Genomic DNA, 22,925 nt, shown 5'->3' with positions numbered 1-22,925 from the left:
AGAATTTTCGTAACAATTATAGTTATCTGGTGTACAAGATAAGAATCCTTTCAGCGAGCTTGTGATTCCAAGAACACGTGTGCTATCTACTTCTATTCCATTTATTTCTAATCGAATTTGTTCAAAGAGGTATGAATAACCATTATTACACAGTTTCACTTTATCAGGATCAGATATTATTCCTTCTAAATAAATAAAGCTCTCATGTAGATACGGATAAACATCTGTTTGCTGTACTGATATCCGTATTTCATCATTATTATTAAACGATGTTGTGTACGGTGTATATGAATGATATTCAATTTTCGTTATTTTAGAATCCGTCTCGTACCGTGAACTTATATCTAAAATATCACTTTCAGGCATTCTGTTTTAATTGATAACCTAGAGATTGCAAAATTTTTTTATTTTTCAACGTCAATTTTTTTACTTTATTTGATGTTACCGATACCACTTTAGTCTTATGACTAGTTGAACTGATCCGAAGTAGCGGATTTATATTGAATTTTAATCCCATATCAAGATCCGTAACGTTTAATATGTAACACGATTGTCAATGCCTCACCAAAATTATCAATCGGATTATGATCTTGATCAACTAGCTGAACGGTTATCGAATCAATATTTGTTTTATTCAATTTGTAATATACTAAATTTAGCGGTGACTGAATTACTTTAGATCCTGTCCTTCCACTCGGGAAAAACTCGTAAATCGATTGACTTTGAAGATGGTTGCTGAATGATCCTTGAGCTATATTACACAATACTTTTATAGAATTAATTGTGTTTAAATTTACTGCTTTTTCCGATCGATGAATTGCATACTCTGGTTTATATTGTCTTTTTTCAAAACCGAATACAGGTGCCATACTATATGGAATCTCAAAGTGTAGTATCCCATTACATTTTATATACGATCTGAAATCATTAGGATCAACCGAAATTTCGAATGTTAATTTGGTTAAGTTTTCACTATTATAGACATCTATTTGCTTCTTAATTCGTTGATTAATATCTTCAATTTCATAACATCCCTCTTCCAATTTAATATGACACGTCATAGGCATCATATCATTATTGTTTTCATTGTCAACTATTTCTATAGAAAATGTATTATTATTTTCATTAATATTTGGGAATGAATTAAATGACTGTAAACATAACAAAGCTATTTCTGAGTCCTCGTAAAGGTTTATAGACGGAAAATAATTTACAGATAATATGGTAGCATTCCCAGTTAAACTTAAAGTAACTGACTCATACATTACAAAATCTAAGATATAAATTTAATAATGAGATCCGTGACGTTTAATATGTAGAACAACTGTCAATGTCTCGTTAAAATCGTCAATTGGGTTATTGTTTTGGTCAACTAACTGAACAGTTATTGAATTAATATCTGTTTTGTTTAATCTGTAATATATAAGGTTTGACGGAGATTGAACAACCTTTGTTCCTGTTCTCCCAATCGGGAAAAACTCATATATCGAATGACTTTGAAGTTGGTTATTGAATGACCCATGTGCTATATTACATAATACTTTTATAGAATTAATCGTGTTTAAATTGGCCGCTTTATCCGATCGACGATCTTCATGAAACGGTCCACATTGTATCTTTTTAAACCCAAAAACAGGTGCTATACTAAATGGAATATCGAACCTAAGTAGTCCATTGCATTTTATATACGTTCTAAAATCAACAGGATCAATACGTACACTGAATGTTATCTGTGTTCCATAGTCTTTATTAACTCGGAGTAACTCTTTTGCAATATAATTGTTAATATCTTCTATTTCATAGCATCCATCTTTCAAACTAAATTCAAAACTGCAATATTTTATGTTATGTTTCTTTGAAGGAATTACTTCTATTTTCAGTCGGTTATTAATTGGATTTATAATATTTGGAAATGAATTGAACGTTTGCAAAGATAACAAAGCTATTTCGAAATCCTCGTAAACGTTTAGAGATGGAAAATAATTTGCAGTCAATTCAGTCGATTTTCCAGTTAAAGTAATTGTAATAGATTCATGCATTGTAAAAATTCAAGACATAAATGCCCACAGTTGAATGTATTGAAGTCTTGATAGTTAGAATAGTTATAAACTATTTTAAACTTTTTAAAATAACGTTGTAATTCAATTGGTGGAGGTAAATCACCAAAGCTATCAAAATATATGACTTTATCTTTATTTTTATGAAACGCTACCCAATGGCTCCCGTCGCCTGAAGATATGTCCAAGTTTAATATACCACATTCATTTACATACGGTTTTTTAGGTAAGTTATCACGTGAAAACACTCCACGGAAATGATTGATTTTCAACTTAGTTATACATTTTATAATATCTTCTGACGAAAGTGGTCTGTCAGGTAGCGTATTTAACAGTTTTTTTTCCATACCTTGTTTTTGTTTAAATTTAGACCACTACCCTTTTTTCTTTTTGAATTTTGAATGGCATTATACACACTAGCACCTCCAGACATTAAGCTACCAAGTGCTGACAATCCCGCAAATATAGGTATTAAGGGAATTACACCTCCTGTTTGTCTCGGTGGTAAAATCAGTCTTTTGCTACCATTTTTTTTCTTAGACATTCTTTTTTTCTTTACTGCTATCATGAGATTTTTTATTTTTGTAGCACGTTTCTTTTTATAACCCATTCCTATTTTTCTTTTAGCTTTCATCGCGTTTGTCACAGCGTACGCTACCAATTTCTCTTTTCTAGGAGTGTCTTTTGCTTTAAATCTTTCCCAGGCACGATTTTCTAACACTTTATCAGCTTTATGTCTATCGTCTAAATTTTTACTCGCTGCATACACAATATCGTGATCACGACAAGCAGCGTCCAATGGGTTTATTCCTTTGTCACCGCGATCTAGTCTCTTTTTCAATTTCGTACCTGGCCCACAAAACTGATAACCTGGAACATGGGATTCAAACGGAAGACTATTTATAAGAGAGTTTACAATACCTTTACCAGTCTTTTTCGATTTACACTTTCGAGTTGAACGCATCATCAATAACTGAATATAAAATAAAAATCTTCAAGTATTTATAAGAAAATGAATTTAATTGAACAGAAAGATAAATTAGAAATAATAAACGTAGATGTACAAATATCAAAAAAACCATCAAGACATGGTTCGTTATTACCTGATACTATACGTGCTATATTAGTTGGTCCTAGTGGATCGGGTAAAACAAATATAATGTACAATCTAATCACACATGAAAACGGGTTAAGATTTGAAAATATCTATTTATACTCTAAAACCTCTAATCAAGAAAAATATGTTTTGTTAAAAAAAATAATGGATGATATACAAGGTGCTAATTTGTTCATATTTACAAACGCAGATAAAGTTATAAAACCAAACTTAACCAAGAAAAATTCTATTATAATTTTTGATGAAGTAATATGTGATTCACAGTCTGTTATTAGAGAATACTTTAGCATCTGTAGACATTCAGGTGCTAGCTCTGTATTTTATTTAGCACAAACATATTCTAAAATACCAAAACAGTTGGTAAGAGATAACTCAAACTTTTTAATAATTCTGAAACAAGATGATATAAATTTACGTCATATATTCAATGATCATTCGTCGACAGATATGGATTTCTCAGAATTTCGGAAAATTTCTCATTTATGTTGGAATCAAAGTGATTATGGGTTTATGGTTATTGATAAAACTCGAGAAATGAATGAAGGGAGATATAGATGTGGTTTTCATACGTTTATTAAAATAAAATAATTATATATAATATATACAGGGTGATCCATTTAAGTGGGTACACTAATTATCTCGAAAAGTATTAACTTTTTTTGAATTTTTTTTTTTTAAACTTCTAGGTTTATGTTTTTCTAAAACCGTATAATATTTTAATTTTTTTCACCCTTATATTTATTAGTGAAACCACTATCAACTTTTGATTTTCAAATGGTAACATATAATAAAAATATCATGAATTAATAATCCCATTTTTATTGTGAATTTACGCGTTAACATTTTTATTTTTCAATGATTCGTTTACGAGATACTGCTCCTCAAAGTATTGGTGGTTGAAAGTCGGTACCGCTGGAAAATTTTAATTTGTAAAGCCCAGAAGCTATAACTGATAAATTCGATACCGTTCGAACTAACTACCTAAGGTACCTAACATTAAACATATTGATAATTGTTGTGCTTTGAACCTCATTAATTGAATGTCGAGCTATTAGTGCTATTACACCTTTATGCTAATTTAACCATTAAAGCTACGTTTTGTTGACCTTGACTGTCGCACCAAATCCCCTCCATAATCAATATTACCATAGAACAATAATAATCGTATTACAATTTACAATTACCGATATTTGGCGATACCTTTATCATTATTTATAATTATCTATGATGACCAAGGTGTATTGATAAGGTGTCGTCACTCTGGACCCCTATACGTATACACTCTTGATTGAAAATATTACCACAGTTCTATAGTCACCAGAGCGCGCTTCCTGTCCTATGAAGGCCTATGTATTGTATTCATACTTTTAAATGCAAAATGTCTTAAAAATTACGAATTAAAATGCTATTTTTTTTTAAATTGAAGTTTAGTATTTACTAAAACAATGAATCATAATAAGTTTTTTTTTATTGAGTTGGAATAATAAATTGGAGCCTGTAATTATACATTAAATTTGCATTTTAATCATTTGCAATATTTTTTATCGAGTAGACATCAAACTATAAAATATGATGTATAATTTAGTCACTTATTCTTTGGATACTTGCATCCTTCTTAAAATCTTTAAATTAAATTAAATCTATTATGATTCTGCTCCTAATTTTAATAGTAGTCTGGTATAGTGAAGTATTATTTTCTAGTGCTCATAAAAAACTCTAGAAACATGTTTAAAATATTTTGCATATTTTATTATATGATTAGGTATATTATTATTATTTATATTTTAATATTATTCAATAATAGTTATCTTATAAACATCAAACTAATTTTGAAAAATTGTTTAGTTTTTTTGGTGTTTTCTTGTTTTTAACAACTTGCTCATTTTTTCTTTTGCAAGTGAATATCATTATTGACATATTGCATTATGATATATTTGGTTAATATTTGACTGTGTAATGAGCAACCAACCTTTTTCAAAAATTTTGTCTGTATAATATATTTCTTTAATAACTACAAATTATGTTTGAAAAATAAACAGTGAAAAATGAATAAGAAGTTTTTAAATTAAAATGCAACATTACAAACATGATCTTTTACCGGGACATCTAGTTATATACATATTATTGTATATACATATTTAGATATTTTACAATATAATCTAGTACAGTGCTTCTCAAATTGTTTTGTCATGAGGCTCCCTAAATTTAATGTAAAACTGTCAAGGCCCTCTTAATCAAAATTATATATTGTTTTTTCTAAATTAGGTATATACCAAAATTACATGTACTATTTCACACAGATAAATTATTAAAATGTATAGTAAATTAATGTTTTAATATACTTTTGAAAAATATTAATAATAGTATTAAAATTTAAGTATTTAAACTTTTTCCATAAACGCTTAAAGTCTAAAGAAAATAAGCACTGATCTAGGATGACCATATAAATCTATCAACCATTTAGCATAAGGATATGTTTCTATCCCCAAGATATCGGTTAATAATTTATAATAATATATAGGTGATAGCATTGATTTTATAATATACTATAAAAACTATGAATATATTATAAAATCAATGGTGATAGGTACAACTGAGTAATAAATGCTTATAAAAAGGTATTCAAAATATATGCATTTTGGTAACACATAGGTAATATGAATACTAGTATTAACCTCAATATCAACAAATAATGAATTGTATTTAAAAATCAATATATTAATTAATAATTAATAATTATTATTTGTTCATTGTAACACTTTGAAAGCATTATGTATGATAATTTAGTGAATTAACTCTCACATTTTTCATATATTTTTTTTGTAATAGGAAATTTAAAAATGACAATATTTAATAATATTAATAATTGTATTTGATAAAAAGAAAGTATTTAAATACAAATAATTTAGAACATAGAAGTCATTATGCAATGAAAAATTTTAAATTTTATTTCTTAAATCATAATATATTTTCAATTTTCTATGGCTTTGGTATACAAAAGTGTTCGTTTATCGGCCTCTTTAGGACATACAGCGCTCCCGGTGGTGACGACTATCTGTAGTAAAGTTTTCAATCAAGTTATCAAACAAGTGACGACACCTTATCATTACACCTTGATGATGACCACGGTCTTATGAGATAATAGAATTGATTAAAATATTATAATATCATATTAATTAATTAATGATAATAGTAAAGAAAAATCAATACTGATTACTGATAAAAAACTTTAAAACTTGTGAAATAAAATACTAAACCATGTGGCCATGCAGCATAGCACTATTACTTTAATAGTTAAATATGTATAGTTAGTTTATGTTGTAAACCGTTATAAGTAGACAGACAGTTTAAATTTCTTTAAAAGCATAATATACCTAACAAAATAGTTGTTGAATCAATAAGTTTGTCAAAAATATTCCATTGAACTTAAAATTACATTATACCTAAGTCCTAATTTGGGATATATTTATGTATTTTATTTGATATTTCAATCAAAAATATACCTATGTATTTAAGTTTATATTATGAAGTGTGATGTAAATTTGATAATACATGAATACCAACCACTTGGAAAGCACAACCAATTGTTATATTCTGTGGCACAACATTTGTACCTACATTCAGTTTATTGGTAAGTTTTCTTAAAATGTATATGTAGAAAAATTGTTATGATTAATACATTAATTTGTACATATATTACCATACATTATTATGACGTCTTAACAGTTTTTATTTAAATTTTATTTTCAGTTAAATCAGTTTTGTTCATTCAGTTACACCACCAATAAATGTTATTCAAAGTTTGATAACACAAAATTTGTTATACTCTTAAAATTATTGGCTGACACCAATACACCATAGCACAAACCTAATACAACTTCATATATATTATATTATTCATTTACTTATTACCATCTACTTGGACACAACAAGATGGTTGCCTATCTACATCATACATACTTAAAAATATAATGTTCTCTGTTCAGAAGTACTTATAAGTTGCATATATTCAAATTTTACATTCTGGCATAGTAATTATTACTAAGAACAGTAAGAACTAAGTTGATCTGTATTTACTACAAATATACTTGGCCAAATGATTTGGAGATGGATATTGAAATCACATAATTTTCTATCGTCCATTACATTTTCCAAACAAGAACAATAACAAATAAAAATGTTGTTTCCCATATACTATTTTAATAGTTGGGAGGGACTACAAAATGAATTAAGTATGTAAACATATTTTTTTACCGTTAAATAATTTGGTTATATTTATCCTTTTTTAATTTATTAGATAGTAAATACTCAACTACTCAAGTTAATTTCAAAGAAGATTAAAAATCAAGTCTGACAATCTGCATTCCAGAAAAAAACTTAATCCCAATAATATAGTAAACTAAAAATATGTTAAATGAAAATAGTACTTGCTAATGTTTTTTTTTTTAATTTTAACAAATATTATACAATTAAGTTAATTTAGCTAACAACATCAATCAATCATTGATACTTAAATGGGTGGTAAAATATGTTTTTTAGAAAATTAAAAAAAAAATCATAAATTACTCACCTTCATTATTATACATGGTATTATTAAATATTTTATTTAAATAACTACTTTGTTATAATATTAGGTAGGTATGTCTTAATCCTAATATTTATGTATCATAAAAATATTTGTATTTAAAATTATATTGTTTTAGTGTTTTGCAACTGAATAGTTCTTCTGTTTGATTGGTGTTGTTAGCTATTTATTACCACCTACGAAATCTAAGTTAAAATATTATTAGTCCCATTTTTAAATTTTACTGTATTTTTTTAAGTTAGGGGTTAAGTTGAGTTTGTTTCAATTTTTTTGAATACATGTTATGATCTTAACTCATATTTTGCATTACTGCATAACGAATATTTTGATCTAACTGTATCATTTAATTTGGAATAGATTTATCATAGTCCTGGGCTTTTAAATATTATGGTAACATTTTTGAAGGGTGTTTATCTAGCAGGTGCTCCATCAAATTTTATAAATGTGCATTTCTTTCATAGTAGTAATTGTAAAGTCGATCAAGTGCGCTTCTACTCCTTTATTATTTGCCTATTAATTATTATAGTTATTACTTATTACATACTTCTCAATTTAAGCCGAAAACTATAATGTATTACTATTATGATAATGTAGGTACGTGCCGTACTCCTGATTTTGATAATAATAGAAATATAATTTTCATATAGTAGCACTAATCAATGGCGGTAAACTGTGTATTTTTGAATGAATTCTTATTTGATTTGATAATCTTAAATAAAAAAATATCTTAATAATTAATGGTAAAATATATTTTAAACCTAATAGGTATGTACAATGTACATATTATACATATTATTATTATAGGTACCTAAATCTTGTAGTGGATCACTTCTATTAAATTGGTAGATCACCTGCTACACAAATGCCTTTTATAGTGGTTCATAATAATAGAAATATAAAATGGGGTGATTTCAGTCACGACATATTGAAATAGCTAAGTTGTTTTTGACATATTACCTTATTGTTTGTAACAATATTCATAATTATTGTATTGTTAAAAAAACATAATATTATATAAATTTAAATTTGAAATATTTAACTATCCATAGTCTTTCACTATTAAATTATTTTAAATTATTTAAGTGGTTCACAATATTATAAATATAAAATGGGGTAATATGTGGAATTTGCAATTTTGAATTAAGTTGTTTTTAATTAAATAATATAGATAATTGAAAAAAAGTTGTACAATTAGTATGCATTTAAAATTACAATATGCTAGATGTTTACTTATAGGTTAGGCACCATATAATATGTATATTTAAAATTATGATTATTAACTTGCTATAATTAATTCAAAACTAATGTGAAATAGTTTTGAATGGTAATTAAAAAAAAAAAATAACCTATTAGAAGGTAAATCATAAAAACAAGACCTACAAGTTTAGTAAAGTTTTAAATTAATATTGTATTGAAAAAATATTGGCAATAAAACATTGTTAAATTGTGAAAATAACATTTTAAATATGGCTCTAATCACCTCATTTTATATAGATTTAGTTACATTTTTAAACTTTTGTCAGTTGTATCATAGGGGTGTGCTGAATATGCTTTAATTTAAATAAATAATAAGGTATATAAAACAATTTCTTAGGTAGCTTTGTATGCGCCTCTGAAGAGATTTTACAAATGGGTAATGAGCCTCGTCAATTTATCATAAACCATCTGAAATTAATGTCAGCATACACCTGTATTAAATTGTATGATTAAAAAAAATTGTATCATTTACTATGTAATTTTTTATTAGTCGCTTACTATGTTTTAAAGCTATTAAGTATATTTGTACATATTGATATATCGTTTAAACCACAAAATCAATTTAAAAATTATTGTGTTCAAATTTTGTACTGGACAGTATTATAAGACATTAAACTCAATAATTTATTTTCATAAGATATTGGTGTTTATTATACCTGGTATATTTGTTTAGTATTTATATGTGTGTATACTGTATTGTAAACTTTAAGGTGTACCATACCCATTGATTTTTATTATACTATATTTTTTTGTAATTGATTTTTTTTTGACAATTTAAAAAAATAGGTATATATTATTCTAAAGATATACTAAAATGTTATTATAGTGGGTTATAGTTTATTTAAAACAAAATCATGAATAATTGTAATAACTAGTTTTTCCGATTATTCAAGTTTAGTTTTATTATTATAAGTTATCTAACCGACCTCATAATTACAGTACCTATACTACGAAAACACTTACCAATATGCCTACAGATTTAGTGTATACTTAAGAGTAATGAGTAATATTTATACCATATACTTGAAAATAATAATCATAAATCAACTAACAAACATGAAAGAATTAAAAAATAAAATTACATTTTCAAATACAACCAATATTTTTGTTATTATAACCAATTTAACTGAAAAAATAGGCAACAGTAAGTTAATTAAAGACCAAGATATACCTTCAATTAGAAAAGAATTCAAGCTTTCAAGATGTTTCTATTATTGTTTGTATGATGTATCCTTAGATGAAACATGTATAGTGTACACCAAGTCAGTAGATATACAAAATATACGTTATTGTATATTACTTCACAAGTTTTAAAGTTTTTTTATCAGTAATCAGTATTGATTTTTCTTTACTATTATCATTAATTAACTAATATGATATTATAATATTTTAATCAATTCTATTATCTCATAAGACCGTGGTCATCATAGATAATTATAAATAATGATAAAGGTATCGCCAAATATCGGTAATTGTAAATTGTAATACGATTATTATTGTTCTATGGTAATATTGATTATGGAGGGGATTTGGTGCGACAGTCAAGGTCAACAAAACGTAGCTTTAATGTTTAAATTAGCATAAAGGTGTAATAGCACTAATAGCTCGACATTCAATTAATGAGGTTCAAAGCACAACAATTATCAATATGTTTAATGTTAGGTAGGTACCTTAGGTAGTTAGTTCGAACGGTATCGAATTTATCAGTTATAGCTTCTGGGCTTTACAAATTAAAATTTTCCAGCGGTACCGACTTTCAACCACCAATACTTTGAGGAGCTGTATCTCGCAAACGAATCATTGAAAAATAAAAATGTTAACGCGTAAATTCACAATAAAAATGGGATTATTAATAGAGATATTTTTATTATATGTTACCATTTGAAAATCAAAAGTTGATAGTGGTTTCACTAATAAATATAAGGGTGAAAAAAATAAAAATATTATACGGTTTTAGAAAAACATAAACCTAGAAGTTTAAAAAAAAAAAAAATTCAAAAAAAGTTAATACTTTTCGAGATAATTAGTGTACCCACTTAAATGGATCACCCTGTAGGTATGATAAATGGCAGTTTATACTTTTTTGACATCGATAACCTATATAATTTGATTCATCGTAATTAGCTTTAATTTCTTTTTTTTTTTAATAAATTTTCTCTGGTCGACTTAAGGTTTGCTTTTTTGATTTTAATATTGATATCGTAGATTAATTTTTTAAATTTTTTCTCTTCTCTTTCACCATATTTTTCATTTTCAGCCTGTTGTTTTAATACTCCATTAATTTCTTTTTCAATGTATGATGTCATGTTCTGTAAATTATATAGATTTTTGCAAACTATCTGCTAGTAATAAAATATTAAAATAGTAACACACATCATAATTAAATAATAATTGTTTTTTTATTTTTACAAGTAAAAAAAATATAGCTATAAACATTAAATTAAAATCATAATTTCTTAGAAAAGAAAATGTCATGAAATGTTTGACAACGTATCATCATACCCATACTATATCTTTCTCCATAACAGATTTCCATTTTTCTAACATAATCAATATATTTATTACCATATTTATTAAATATTTCTCTTTTTTCTTCTTTTAAAGAAAACAATTTATCTCTTAATTGATTGATTTCAAATTCATTTGATGATGAACATATCCTGATTAAATAAATGTTATGTTTTGTTTCTTTAATTTTTTTATTAATTTCTTTCGTTTCTAATATATTATTTTTATTATCTTCAATATTCCCTAATCTTAATGATTCCATAGTTTGTAAATTATATTGATATTTATTCATAAGTTCATCTTTATTTTTTGAATCCGTTGTCTGAAATGTTATTTCAAATTCATTAATGTTAATACACAGTATGTTAAATCATAGAAACATAGACGGAAAAAATCTAATTATCAAATATGTTAAACAACTGTATTGTATATAATTTAATTTTTATCTGAATTAAATGAACTTTATAAAAAATTAAAAATTAAGTTTAAAAATGTAGGTACACATATTATATATTACTTATAACTGTGTATTTGTTGTGTACTAAATTTATTTTTCTCCTGTCTAATGTTAAATGAATACATACAATTTGTCATAGATAGATATATTTTTTATATCTAATAGCAGCCAGTCTTATTGAATACTTATTAGAATTAGAATATTATACTGCCTATTTAAATTATTAAAAGTTAACTCAAATTGAGATATTTTTTTATGTAAATATTGAATATTATACTGTGAAGTTTTAAAAATATAGGTACACACATCATATATTACTTATACCTGTGTATTTTTGTATAATAAATGTATTTATTTTTCCCTTGAATAATATTAAATGAATACATAAAATTTAATAAAGATAGATGGAAAAATGTAATAAAATATATTAACCAACTGTATTGTATACAATTTAATTTTTATCTAAATTAAATGGTATTGTATACAATTTAATTTTTATCTAAATTAAATGGACTTTATAAAAATATAATCATGAAGTTTAAAAATGTAGGTACACAAATATATATTACTTATAACTGTATATTTGTTATATACTAAATTTATTTTTTTCCTTGAATAATTTAATATAGAAAAAAATTTAATAATCTAATATATTATTAAGCAACTGCATTGTATATAATTTAATTTTTATCTAAATTAAATGCACTTTATAAAAAGATATAATCATGAAGATTAAAATGCAGGTACACATATTATTATATATTACTTATAACAGTGTTCAATGTCATATACTAAATTTATTTTTTCTCCTGTCTAATGTTAAATGAATACATACAATTCGTTATAGATAGCTATATTTTTTTTATATCTAATAGCAGACAGTCTTATTGAATACTTATTAGAATTAGAATATTATACTACCTATTTCAATTATAAAAACTTAGCTGAAATTAAGATATTTTTTATGTAAATATTGAAATATTATACTATGATATTCATGAAGTTTAAAAATATAGGTACACACATCATATATTACTTATACCTGTCTATTTGTTGTATATTAAATTTATTTTTTCCCTTGAATAATTTTAAATGAATACCTACAATTTAATATAGAAAAAAATGTAATAAAATATATTAACCAACTGTTAAATCATAGAAACATAGAAGGAAAAAATCTAATTATCAAATATGTTAAACAACTGTATTGTAAATAATTTAATTTTTATCTAAATTAAATGAACTTTATAAAAAATAAAAAATGAAGATTAAAATATAGGAACACATATCATATATTACTATAACTGTGTTCAATGTTATAAACTAAATTTATTTTTTCTCCTGTCTAATGTTAAATGAATACATACAATTTGTCATAGATAGATATATTTTTTATATCTAATAGCAGCCAGTCTTATTGAATACTTATTAGAATTAGAATATTATACTGCCTATTTAAATTATTAAAAGTTAACTCAAATTGAGATATTTTTTTATGTAAATATTGAATATTATACTGTGAAGTTTTAAAAATATAGGTACACACATCATATATTACTTATACCTGTGTATTTTTGTATAATAAATGTATTTATTTTTCCCTTGAATAATATTAAATGAATACATAAAATTTAATAAAGATAGATGGAAAAATGTAATAAAATATATTAACCAACTGTATTGTATACAATTTAATTTTTATCTAAATTAAATGGACTTTATAAAAATATAATCATGAAGTTTAAAAATGTAGGTACACAAATATATATTACTTATAACTGTATATTTGTTATATACTAAATTTATTTTTTTCCTTGAATAATTTAATATAGAAAAAAATTTAATAATCTAATATATTATTAAGCAACTGCATTGTATATAATTTAATTTTTATCTAAATTAAATGCACTTTATAAAAAGATATAATCATGAAGATTAAAATGCAGGTACACATATTATTATATATTACTTATAACAGTGTTCAATGTCATATACTAAATTTATTTTTTCTCCTGTCTAATGTTAAATGAATACATACAATTCGTTATAGATAGCTATATTTTTTTTATATCTAATAGCAGACAGTCTTATTGAATACTTATTAGAATAAGAATATTATACTACTTATTTCAATTATAAAAACTTAGCTCAAATTGAAATATTTTTATGTAAATATTGAATATTATACTATGATAATGTAACATTTTTTTATATTATTGATATCAAATATTATAAAATAATAAATATCGCGTTCGATGATAATATTAAGCGGTGATAGTAAAACTGTTCTATGGTGATAGAGACGGTATATATTTTAAGGTTATGTCGGTTAATAGTAGATTGCTGATGTGTAATAAAATGTAATTACTGACTAGTGATAGTGATACTATCTTATAAATATCATGTTAACATTTTATCATATAAACATAGATAATATTATCATAAAAACTATATTATTATAATGATGATGTGTTTAAATCATTGTTATTCTGTTTCTAGTTTTTTTTTTAAATATAGGAGTAAAGATTAAAAGTTTTAATAAAATTATAAAATAGGTACTTACATAGTTAGTATTGAAGTATTCTAAGTCTGACTGATGACTGTTTTCTGAGTCTGGCTGGCGGTTGCTCTTCACTGTTGTTGAAGATGTTTTTTGTGTTTTTTGATGGTAGGTAACTGTTTTGCTGGAGAGTCGAGGATGGTTGCTGTTCTGATTTTACCGTGGAAAAGCTGGCTGTGAACATACAAATATATACTACTGATGTATATAGAATACTTATTTATTGGCTATTGTGATTTATCATGGAGTATAAGTTATTCAGATTTATTACTTCAGGATTTTCCCAATTCATATTGCTGTCTCTCTCAGTTATACTGGAACGATAAAACATGGATAGGGGCTGTGTAATGCGTAGTCCATTTAGTTTATATGTCTATTGTCTATGTTCCAAACACATAACATTTGATGAATATTATATAATTATAAAATATATTATACACTTATTAATTATTATCGGATTTTCTCTGTCGATTATAGAAATACGTAAGTTGTTTTAATTTTAAATAATTATTTAATTTTACACGATTTATAATTTACATCTACATTATGTTTAAGTTTTAATCGTATGTTTATATAATGTTCAACATAATTTATATAAGAAGTGTGATTTTATTTTTTTAAATATCTGCTTTAAGTTATCAGATTTTAAAAAAAAAACTGTTAGTTATAATTTATTAAAATTGAATATAAACCATAAACTACGTATTTATAATTTTTTAATTCTGTACATGGCCTGATAGTATACATATAAGTATGAATATGTTATATCTAAGAACTCCATTTCAAATTAAGTTAAAATGATTTTTCTACCCTAATTATTATGTTTCGAAATTTATATTCTACCGATAAACTTGAAGATTCATTGTAAACATTTCAAATAATTCACTTGATTTTCCACTTTAATCATAATATATGATGAATATTTTATAATTATAACATATATTATACACTTATTAATTATTATCCGGTATTCTCTGTCTGTAATAGGGACTAGTAAGTTGATTTAATATTAAATAATTAGTTTATTTTACACGATTTAAGTAGTATGTTTTGGGGAGTTCTGGATCTCCTCCCCCTTAAATTTTACATGTAAAAGCATAGGCTCCTCTGTATAGGCAATTCGTAGTATTTAACCTAACCTCCGAAACTAGTACAAATTACTCAATATATGCAACCCGCAATACACATAAACCTACATTAATCACGACTGTCGGGTATATTCACTTTTATATCTCAAAATTATTCTCATTTATTTTCACTTATATTCATTTTATATTAATTTATACCACAAAATTATTCTCATATAACATTTATTTAAATTCACTTTATACTCATTTATTCTCTTTATAACACTTTTATCGGTACATATACCCTTTATATACTCAAAATTATCCTACACTTTTATACATTACCTACCATATTATTTCTTTAAGTAGATAACATATATATATTTCTCAAAATTTTCCTACACTTTTATACATTACCCACCATATTATTTCTTTAAGTAGATAATATATATATATGCACCTTCACACTAAATTTTATACGATGGTCCTAACAGATCCAAAGGAGACGTGACAGAGCCTTATAATTAAAATTCCTACATAAATAAGTACCCCAAAACTTAAATTACAACTCACAATACTGTCACTGCTTGAGTTGCTTCCATTGTTGCTCTTGTTGTTGTCCTGACTGCTCTAGCTGCTTGCTACGTAGATTCTCTTTTTCCCGGAGTTGCTGGAAGGTGATCAGTCCTCCAAACGTGACTCTTGGGTGAGTTGCCTCCGTGAAGTTGAAAACAAAAAATTTTCAGCTTCCCGTTGATGGAAAATCCTACCGACTGCGCCAAATTTGTAGCGTCCCAGCATACAGGAGGACAAACGACTGGTGTTGAGGTAGATGGATTGGGTGTAATAAGTATAACAACTTAATTTGTGATTAATTTATTAGATATTTATTTGATTACTATGTAAATAAAACACTTTTACTGCACAAAATGATTTGGTTGTAAAATATTCTAAGTCCGAATAATTAAATTGGACTGGTGTCTGGCGTGAAGGTGCTTGTTCTGACTCTGGTGGCTCACGTCTGAATTGGGTCTAATCGGGGCTCTCCTATATAGTCAAGATAGTCCTACTCTCTGCATTTCCTCTCCTATCGATAAGATACGTATGTGTCCATGGCCGAGTCGTGCAAAAGCGTACGCGTGTATTATTTTAATATCGCAGCTTCCCACGCCCATGCGACCGGTCGGTCCACATCCTGGTTATTCGCGATACGTAATCTTCATAACCCGACGACATTAATCATATCTCTAGATACGCCTGCCAAGACCACGATTTGTTTTTTGATTTGTCCACTTTTCATTATGATATCATTATGGAGAATATGATTTAATAAAAACAATGATGTCACATTAGAAAACTTAGGAAATTAAGATTACACTTAGAGTTGTGATAAAAAAAGCTAATTTGAAATCCTAGATAGGTACAATAATGAATAATGACTTTTAGATTAATTGAAGAATAATTTTATTGAGAATAATGACGACTATGAAATTTAAAAATGTCTTATTCAAAATGGTTCAACTTGTCTACATTTCAAGAATTTAAAAATGTTTTAATTCTTAGAATTAATTCTTAAAAAAGTAAACTTTTTTCCTAAACTGTTTGAAGAAAATGGATCATATCCAATAAAACAGTTTTAATTTAAATCAATGGGCTAAATAAAAATTAAGTTAAGTCATGAGTCAGGAATTGAAGTAAAATAATATTAAATACATTAGTATTATATGTATAGATATTTAGGTGCTGAAATATACTGAATTGTGCCCCTTAATATAACACTGTATATGGTGTAATGTATTGATAATAGATAAGTAAATGTATTAACATTACCACTCAGAATATAAAACTGGATTAAGCATTCTATATTATGTTATTCTTAGATATCTATCTTGCGTACGTAAATTGTTATACTAACATAATTAAATACGACTTTAAAGGCATTTACAAATTGATAAATAATCAAACTATACATATCCTCAAATTTTAACTAATGATGGTGATGAATACAAATATAATTTTTCTATGATATAAACAACTACCTTCTTAGAGTAAATAGAGTTCTTAGTCTTCTGATGTCAGTTTAAAATAAATGCAAACATTTTCAGACGATAACAACCAGTTGACGAAAATAATATCAACCAGATTGAAATAATGAAATATTTAGATATTATGTATTTTAATTTATACTTAATTTAACTTTTAAGTTTAAAGCATTTTTCTGTCAAATAAAAAATTATAAAGTAATAAGTGACAAGCGTTATCAATTATCATAGAAGTAGCACACAATTTATAGACCTAACCTTGGAGCTTGTATAGATTAGTATATCAAAGATAGGTACTATCACTGAGTATCACTATGACTATAACAATACTACATACTATACCTAGGATGTATATTATTATATTCATGCAAATTATTATACCTAAATGTATACATATTTGAACACCTAATGCAATAATATACAAGAAATTATTTGGTTTAGTACACAATAAATAATTTAATGAGTCCATTTTATTTATTTAATCATACATAGTATTAACTTCATACATACTTCTATAATCATAATTGGAATAAAATGTTGTTGCAGTTGTGACTGTTTAGAATTTATTGTAATATGTAATCCAATATGATTGGACTGAATATAACAGCGATATTCCTTTATTACAACAATTTCTTCAATATTCTATCTAAATGATTGAAACATAATATAAGTTTTCACAACTTTTGTAAAAAAAAAAGCATTTAAATTACTATAAATTCGTTTTTAATTTATAAATAAAGATTAGATTCTTGTGCGAATTACAATTTGTTATTGTGTAATTCCAAATTTAAAATTGTATAGAAATAATTTTTACCCATGTAAATTAATTTTAAGTTTTATTTTGAACAATGAAGATGTGACGACTGACGACCATGATATACAAATACTACAATGACAGTTTTTTTTTATTAATCATTATAGTACAGTTCATTCCCATGATGGTTAATTTTAACAAAATATTGTAAATTAGATTATATTTTATAGGTATGGATTTGTACATATTATAGATACCTACTGGCTACTAAACACAAATTTATGCATAGGTAATAATGTAATATGAAATAAAAGCTGGGAAATTAATGTTTCCTAATTAGAAATACCACATGAATTTTGCACAATTCAGAATTTTAATTGATTTTTAGGTGTTTTGTGCACAAAAATCTGGTCTTTAGTAATACATGTATATGTAGAAATTGTATGCATAAATGTAATAATGTATTCAAATTTACAATAATAATAACAATTCATTTATAAGTAACTCATAGAGTAGTTACTAGTTAATTACTTTAATTATAGCTATTGTCTATTTAACTATCAACTACTTACTAGACAACGATTTCCAGACGGAAATCAAACTTCTCGGATGATTTTCTCACGATTAGAGGACATTTTGAGGAGACTGGAAAATTACTGGACAATTTCCAGTTTCCACTAACAAAGTAAACATTACACGTTTTTCAGTTGTTATCACATGTCGCCCATCAAATTAATACCCCGCCAATGATACAGTAAACGTTTCCTGAATATGGGTAAACAAGGATCTAACATCATGTTGGTTTACGGGCTCGTTTCCTAGGTTCAGGCTTTAGATCATAATAGGTAAACGTAAAGTAAACCCGATCAGCTGATCAAGTTTAGCTTCTATGTTGTTCTATGTTAATACGGCTATTTAGTATTTTAGTACATAGACATATTATTATAAATTGTATATTATTATATTATATTTATATGATGCCTATGATTTATGCATTTAATATTTATGTATTTTGATTGGTAAACATCAAATAATTTTAAGGTTATAAAATATAATATCATAATATCATTGATAAAATTATATGATACCTAGTTATAATATCAAACGGTATACTGTACTTTGAACTGACTACTGTATACTGTAATAAATTGATAATTCGATACCCGGATTATTAAGGTCGTACAACGGAAGCACTTTTAGTATTATTCACTGTTGACATTTTATAAATTAACACCAATATTCAGATGTCGATAGCTCCTCCAATTATTATCACATAAATGTAAATGAACCGTCAAAATTCATTAAAAATTAAACCGTGCACGAATCATATTTCAAAAATATAGGTTCCCATTTGAATTTTAAAAGTTGACCCTCAAACCTCCCCTCCTAATTAATATAAAAAAATATTTAATATCAAATTAATTTAGATTATATGATTCAAAACAGTTTTTACATAGGTAATTTTCCCCTAATTTAAATATATCATGCTGAAATCTGCTGTCACATGAAATTTGGAACACCCTGTATATAAGTAGTATTTTGTGTATTGCTTAATCGCTATGTTAGTGTGTTAGTAAGTTTAATTACATTAATTATAATCACTTGGAGAATATCGCTGAGGTGGTTTTCTAGATCTAATTGGTCTGGGTGTTTTATTTATTATTATAGTATCAGGATTTTGTTTTGCACCTACGGTTTCGATATTTTCAGTATTTTCATTTATTTGTCTAGTGGGTGTAAGTGAAATTGAATTATTCGCTGGTGTCAGCGATTTATCAATGAGTAATTGATCATTGTGTCTCTTCCAAATAGTTCCGTCATCGAGCTCTACATCGTGTGTATTACAACTAATGGATTTGATAATTTTACCCTTTTGCCATTTATTGTTATTATTCCTATAATCTCTAGCTAAAACATTATCACCTGTATTAAATGATAGTATCCTATTACCACCATTGTTTATTTGTGATATTTGTCGTTCAATAACCACTTCACTTGTATTCGGCATTAACGCGTCAAATTGTAAACGTGTTGATCGACCTAACATTAGTTTAGCTGGCGTTTCTCGTGTTGTTGAATGAGGTGTATTACGATACATCAAAAGAAATTTATTTAATTGGGATTGTGCAGTCGAGCATTTTTAAAAAAAAATGTTTATTGTTTTGACTGCTGATTCCGCACAGCCGTTTGATTCTGGGTGAAATGGAGCGCCTGTCATATGCCTTATACCTAGATTTTTGCAATATGCTTGAAATTCAAAACCAGTGAAACATTTTGCACCATCTGATGTAATTGTTTTTGGAATTCCAAATCGTGCTATCGTTTCTGAAAATTTTTGAATAACAATTTCTGCTGTCATAGAATTTATTTGAAATACTTCTAACCATTTTGTGGTTGCGTCAACAATGACAAAAAAATATTTATTTTGAAATGGACCAAGAAAATCGCAATGCACTCTAGTCCACGGTTTTTCTGGCCATTTCCAAGGTGATGTTACAGATTTTGGCGGATTTTGCCTGACATTAATACAATTGACGCAACTTTGTGTGATATTTTCGATTTCTTTGTCCATTCCTGGCCACCAAAAGTATGATCTCGCTAAACTTTTCATACTGGAAGAACCCATATGACACGAATGAAGTTCCTTGAGTATATTATTTCGAAATTTAGCTGGTATAATAACACGGTAACCCCATAATAGACATCCCTGTTCCACTGCAATTTGAGTTTTTCGTAAATTATATGAATTAAGTTCTAAATTTTTAGAAAAATCACTATTCCATTCTCCTGTTTTGACTGCGTTTAATACTTTGGCGAGAATTGTGTCTCTACTTGTTTCAATTTTTATTTTAGACCAGTCTAATGTGAAAGGTGATTGTTCGTGAATAAAATTAAGACTAATACATTCTTCATTATGATTTTCAATTTTTAATTTTGAACTTTTTATTCGTGATAAAAAATCGGCTGTATTATCTTCGGATTTTACATATTTTATGTCGAAATCGAATGATGATAAAACATAGGCCCATCGTTGTAATCTATTAGCCGCGTAAATTGGGATACCTTTCTTATCACCGAAAATATATATTAACGGTTTATGGTCGGTTTCTAATAGAAAATGCCTACCATATAAATAGTCATAAAATTTCGTAACCCCGTAAATAATTGCTAAAGCTTCTTTTTCAATTTGTGGAAATTTGCATTCTGACTCAGATAGAACTCTTGATGCATATGCTATAGGTTTTTCAGTACGATCTAGGTACACATGGGAAAGAACTGCGCCTATTTTGGTGTCCAATTCCATTCACTGCCGTTACGTAAAAGAGTGTACAATGGTTTTAAAATATTTGCAGCGTTTGGAATAAATTTTATATAATACGTAACTAAACCTAAAAATGATTTTAGCAATGTTTTATTTTCTGGGACAATGGCATCGTTTATAACATCTGTGTGTTTTGTTAGTGTGTGTAAACCATTTTCATCTAACCTGTGACCCAAATATTCAATTGACTTTTGCATGAATTTGCATTTATTCAACTTTACTCTTAAACCTGCATTTGACAATACATTTAGTAATTTGTCTAAACGAGCATTGTGCTCTGTGATAGTGGAACCTGCAACAATAATGTCGTCTTGGAATATACCTATGCCCTCAAGACCTGCTGTTGAAGTTTCCATACCTTTTTGAAACTCCCCTGCTGACGACTTTATTCCAAAAGGGTTGCGTGTATAGCTAAATAAACCTTTATGTGTGTTAATAGTGGTATATTTGCGATCAGATTCTTTAATAACCATTTGTTGGTATGCGTCTTTTAAATCTATTTTCGAAAAATATTTTGAACCACTAATATTTGCATATAAATGTTCTATTTTTGGAAGAGGGTATTCAGTCCCTTCTAATACCGGATTTATTGTTATTTTAAAATCACCGCAAATTCTAACCGTGCCGTCTGGTTTTAATATTGGTACTATTGGAGTTGCCCATTCGCTGTGGTCGACGGAAACTAAAATGTTGCTTTTGATTAAACGCTCAATTTCGGTTTCAACTTTTCCCTTTAATGCTAATGGAATAGACCTATGTTTGTAAAATTTAGGTACTGCCCCCGCTTTGATATTTAATGAAATTTCGTATTTGTTAAAAGTGCCTATTTCATCTTTAAAAACATTGTTATATTTTTTTATAATACTATCGACACTTACGTCATTTTCAATACTAAACAAGGTAAAACATTTTATGTTTTTTATATCATTTCGACCTATTAATGGAGGACCACCATTGTCGATAACATAAAGGCACATTGTAAATTTTTTATTTTGGTACACCGAATCGACAAATATTTTTCCTATCGGTTTAATGTCGTTGCCGACGTAATCAGATAGCGAAATGTCATTTTTTTTTAATTTGATATGACTAAACAGTTGATGATATAATCTTTTTGAAATTACGCTATGTTGTGAACCGGTATCAATTTCGAAGCTTACATTATTGTTTTGTACAATTAAATTAACTGTAAACGGTTT

The 22,925-nt window shown here is 26.4% G+C and overlaps 4 protein-coding genes and 2 long non-coding RNA genes across 6 annotated transcripts; 2 read left to right on the top strand and 4 right to left on the bottom strand.

Annotated features, from left to right (window-relative positions):
• Positions 1 to 518: 518 nt before the first annotated feature.
• On the bottom strand, positions 519 to 1,265 carry LOC149059109 (uncharacterized). Its single transcript, XM_089217434.1, has one exon. It carries the CDS (start codon positions 1,263 to 1,265, stop codon positions 519 to 521), a length of 747 nt encoding a protein of 248 aa, XP_089073560.1.
• Positions 1,266 to 1,286: 21 nt separating this feature from the next.
• Positions 1,287 to 2,039, bottom strand: LOC149059108 (uncharacterized). Its single transcript, XM_089217268.1, has one exon. The coding sequence runs from the start codon at positions 2,037 to 2,039 to the stop codon at positions 1,287 to 1,289; it is 753 nt and encodes a 250-aa protein (XP_089073394.1).
• Positions 2,040 to 2,385: 346 nt separating this feature from the next.
• LOC149059107 (uncharacterized) lies at positions 2,386 to 3,021 on the bottom strand. The gene has a single exon (XM_089222607.1). The coding sequence runs from the start codon at positions 3,019 to 3,021 to the stop codon at positions 2,386 to 2,388; it is 636 nt and encodes a 211-aa protein (XP_089078733.1).
• A 48-nt stretch (positions 3,022 to 3,069) lies between these two features.
• Positions 3,070 to 3,712, top strand: LOC149059106 (uncharacterized). Its single transcript, XM_089215704.1, has 3 exons — positions 3,070 to 3,202; positions 3,359 to 3,534; positions 3,620 to 3,712. The coding sequence occupies exons 1-3, from the start codon at positions 3,070 to 3,072 to the stop codon at positions 3,710 to 3,712; spliced, it is 402 nt and encodes a 133-aa protein (XP_089071830.1).
• Positions 3,713 to 6,347: 2,635 nt separating this feature from the next.
• On the top strand, positions 6,348 to 7,628 carry LOC149059105 (uncharacterized). The gene is made up of 3 exons (XR_016189875.1): positions 6,348 to 6,805; positions 6,925 to 7,406; positions 7,472 to 7,628. It is a non-coding gene; the product is annotated as an uncharacterized LOC149059105 (long non-coding RNA).
• Positions 7,629 to 18,105: 10,477 nt separating this feature from the next.
• LOC149059104 (uncharacterized) lies at positions 18,106 to 19,768 on the bottom strand. The gene is made up of 2 exons (XR_016189392.1): positions 18,977 to 19,768; positions 18,106 to 18,296 (listed from the first exon to the last, which is right to left on the bottom strand). It is a non-coding gene; the product is annotated as an uncharacterized LOC149059104 (long non-coding RNA).
• Positions 19,769 to 22,925: the final 3,157 nt, after the last annotated feature.

The sequence above is a fragment of the Diuraphis noxia genome, unplaced genomic scaffold (genome assembly GCF_037042655.1).
Source record: "Diuraphis noxia isolate RWA-SAM2 unplaced genomic scaffold, SU_Dnox_SAM2 contig0001, whole genome shotgun sequence".
NCBI lineage: Eukaryota > Metazoa > Arthropoda > Insecta > Hemiptera > Aphididae > Diuraphis > Diuraphis noxia.
This window is presented reverse-complemented; position numbering and strand designations above follow the sequence as displayed.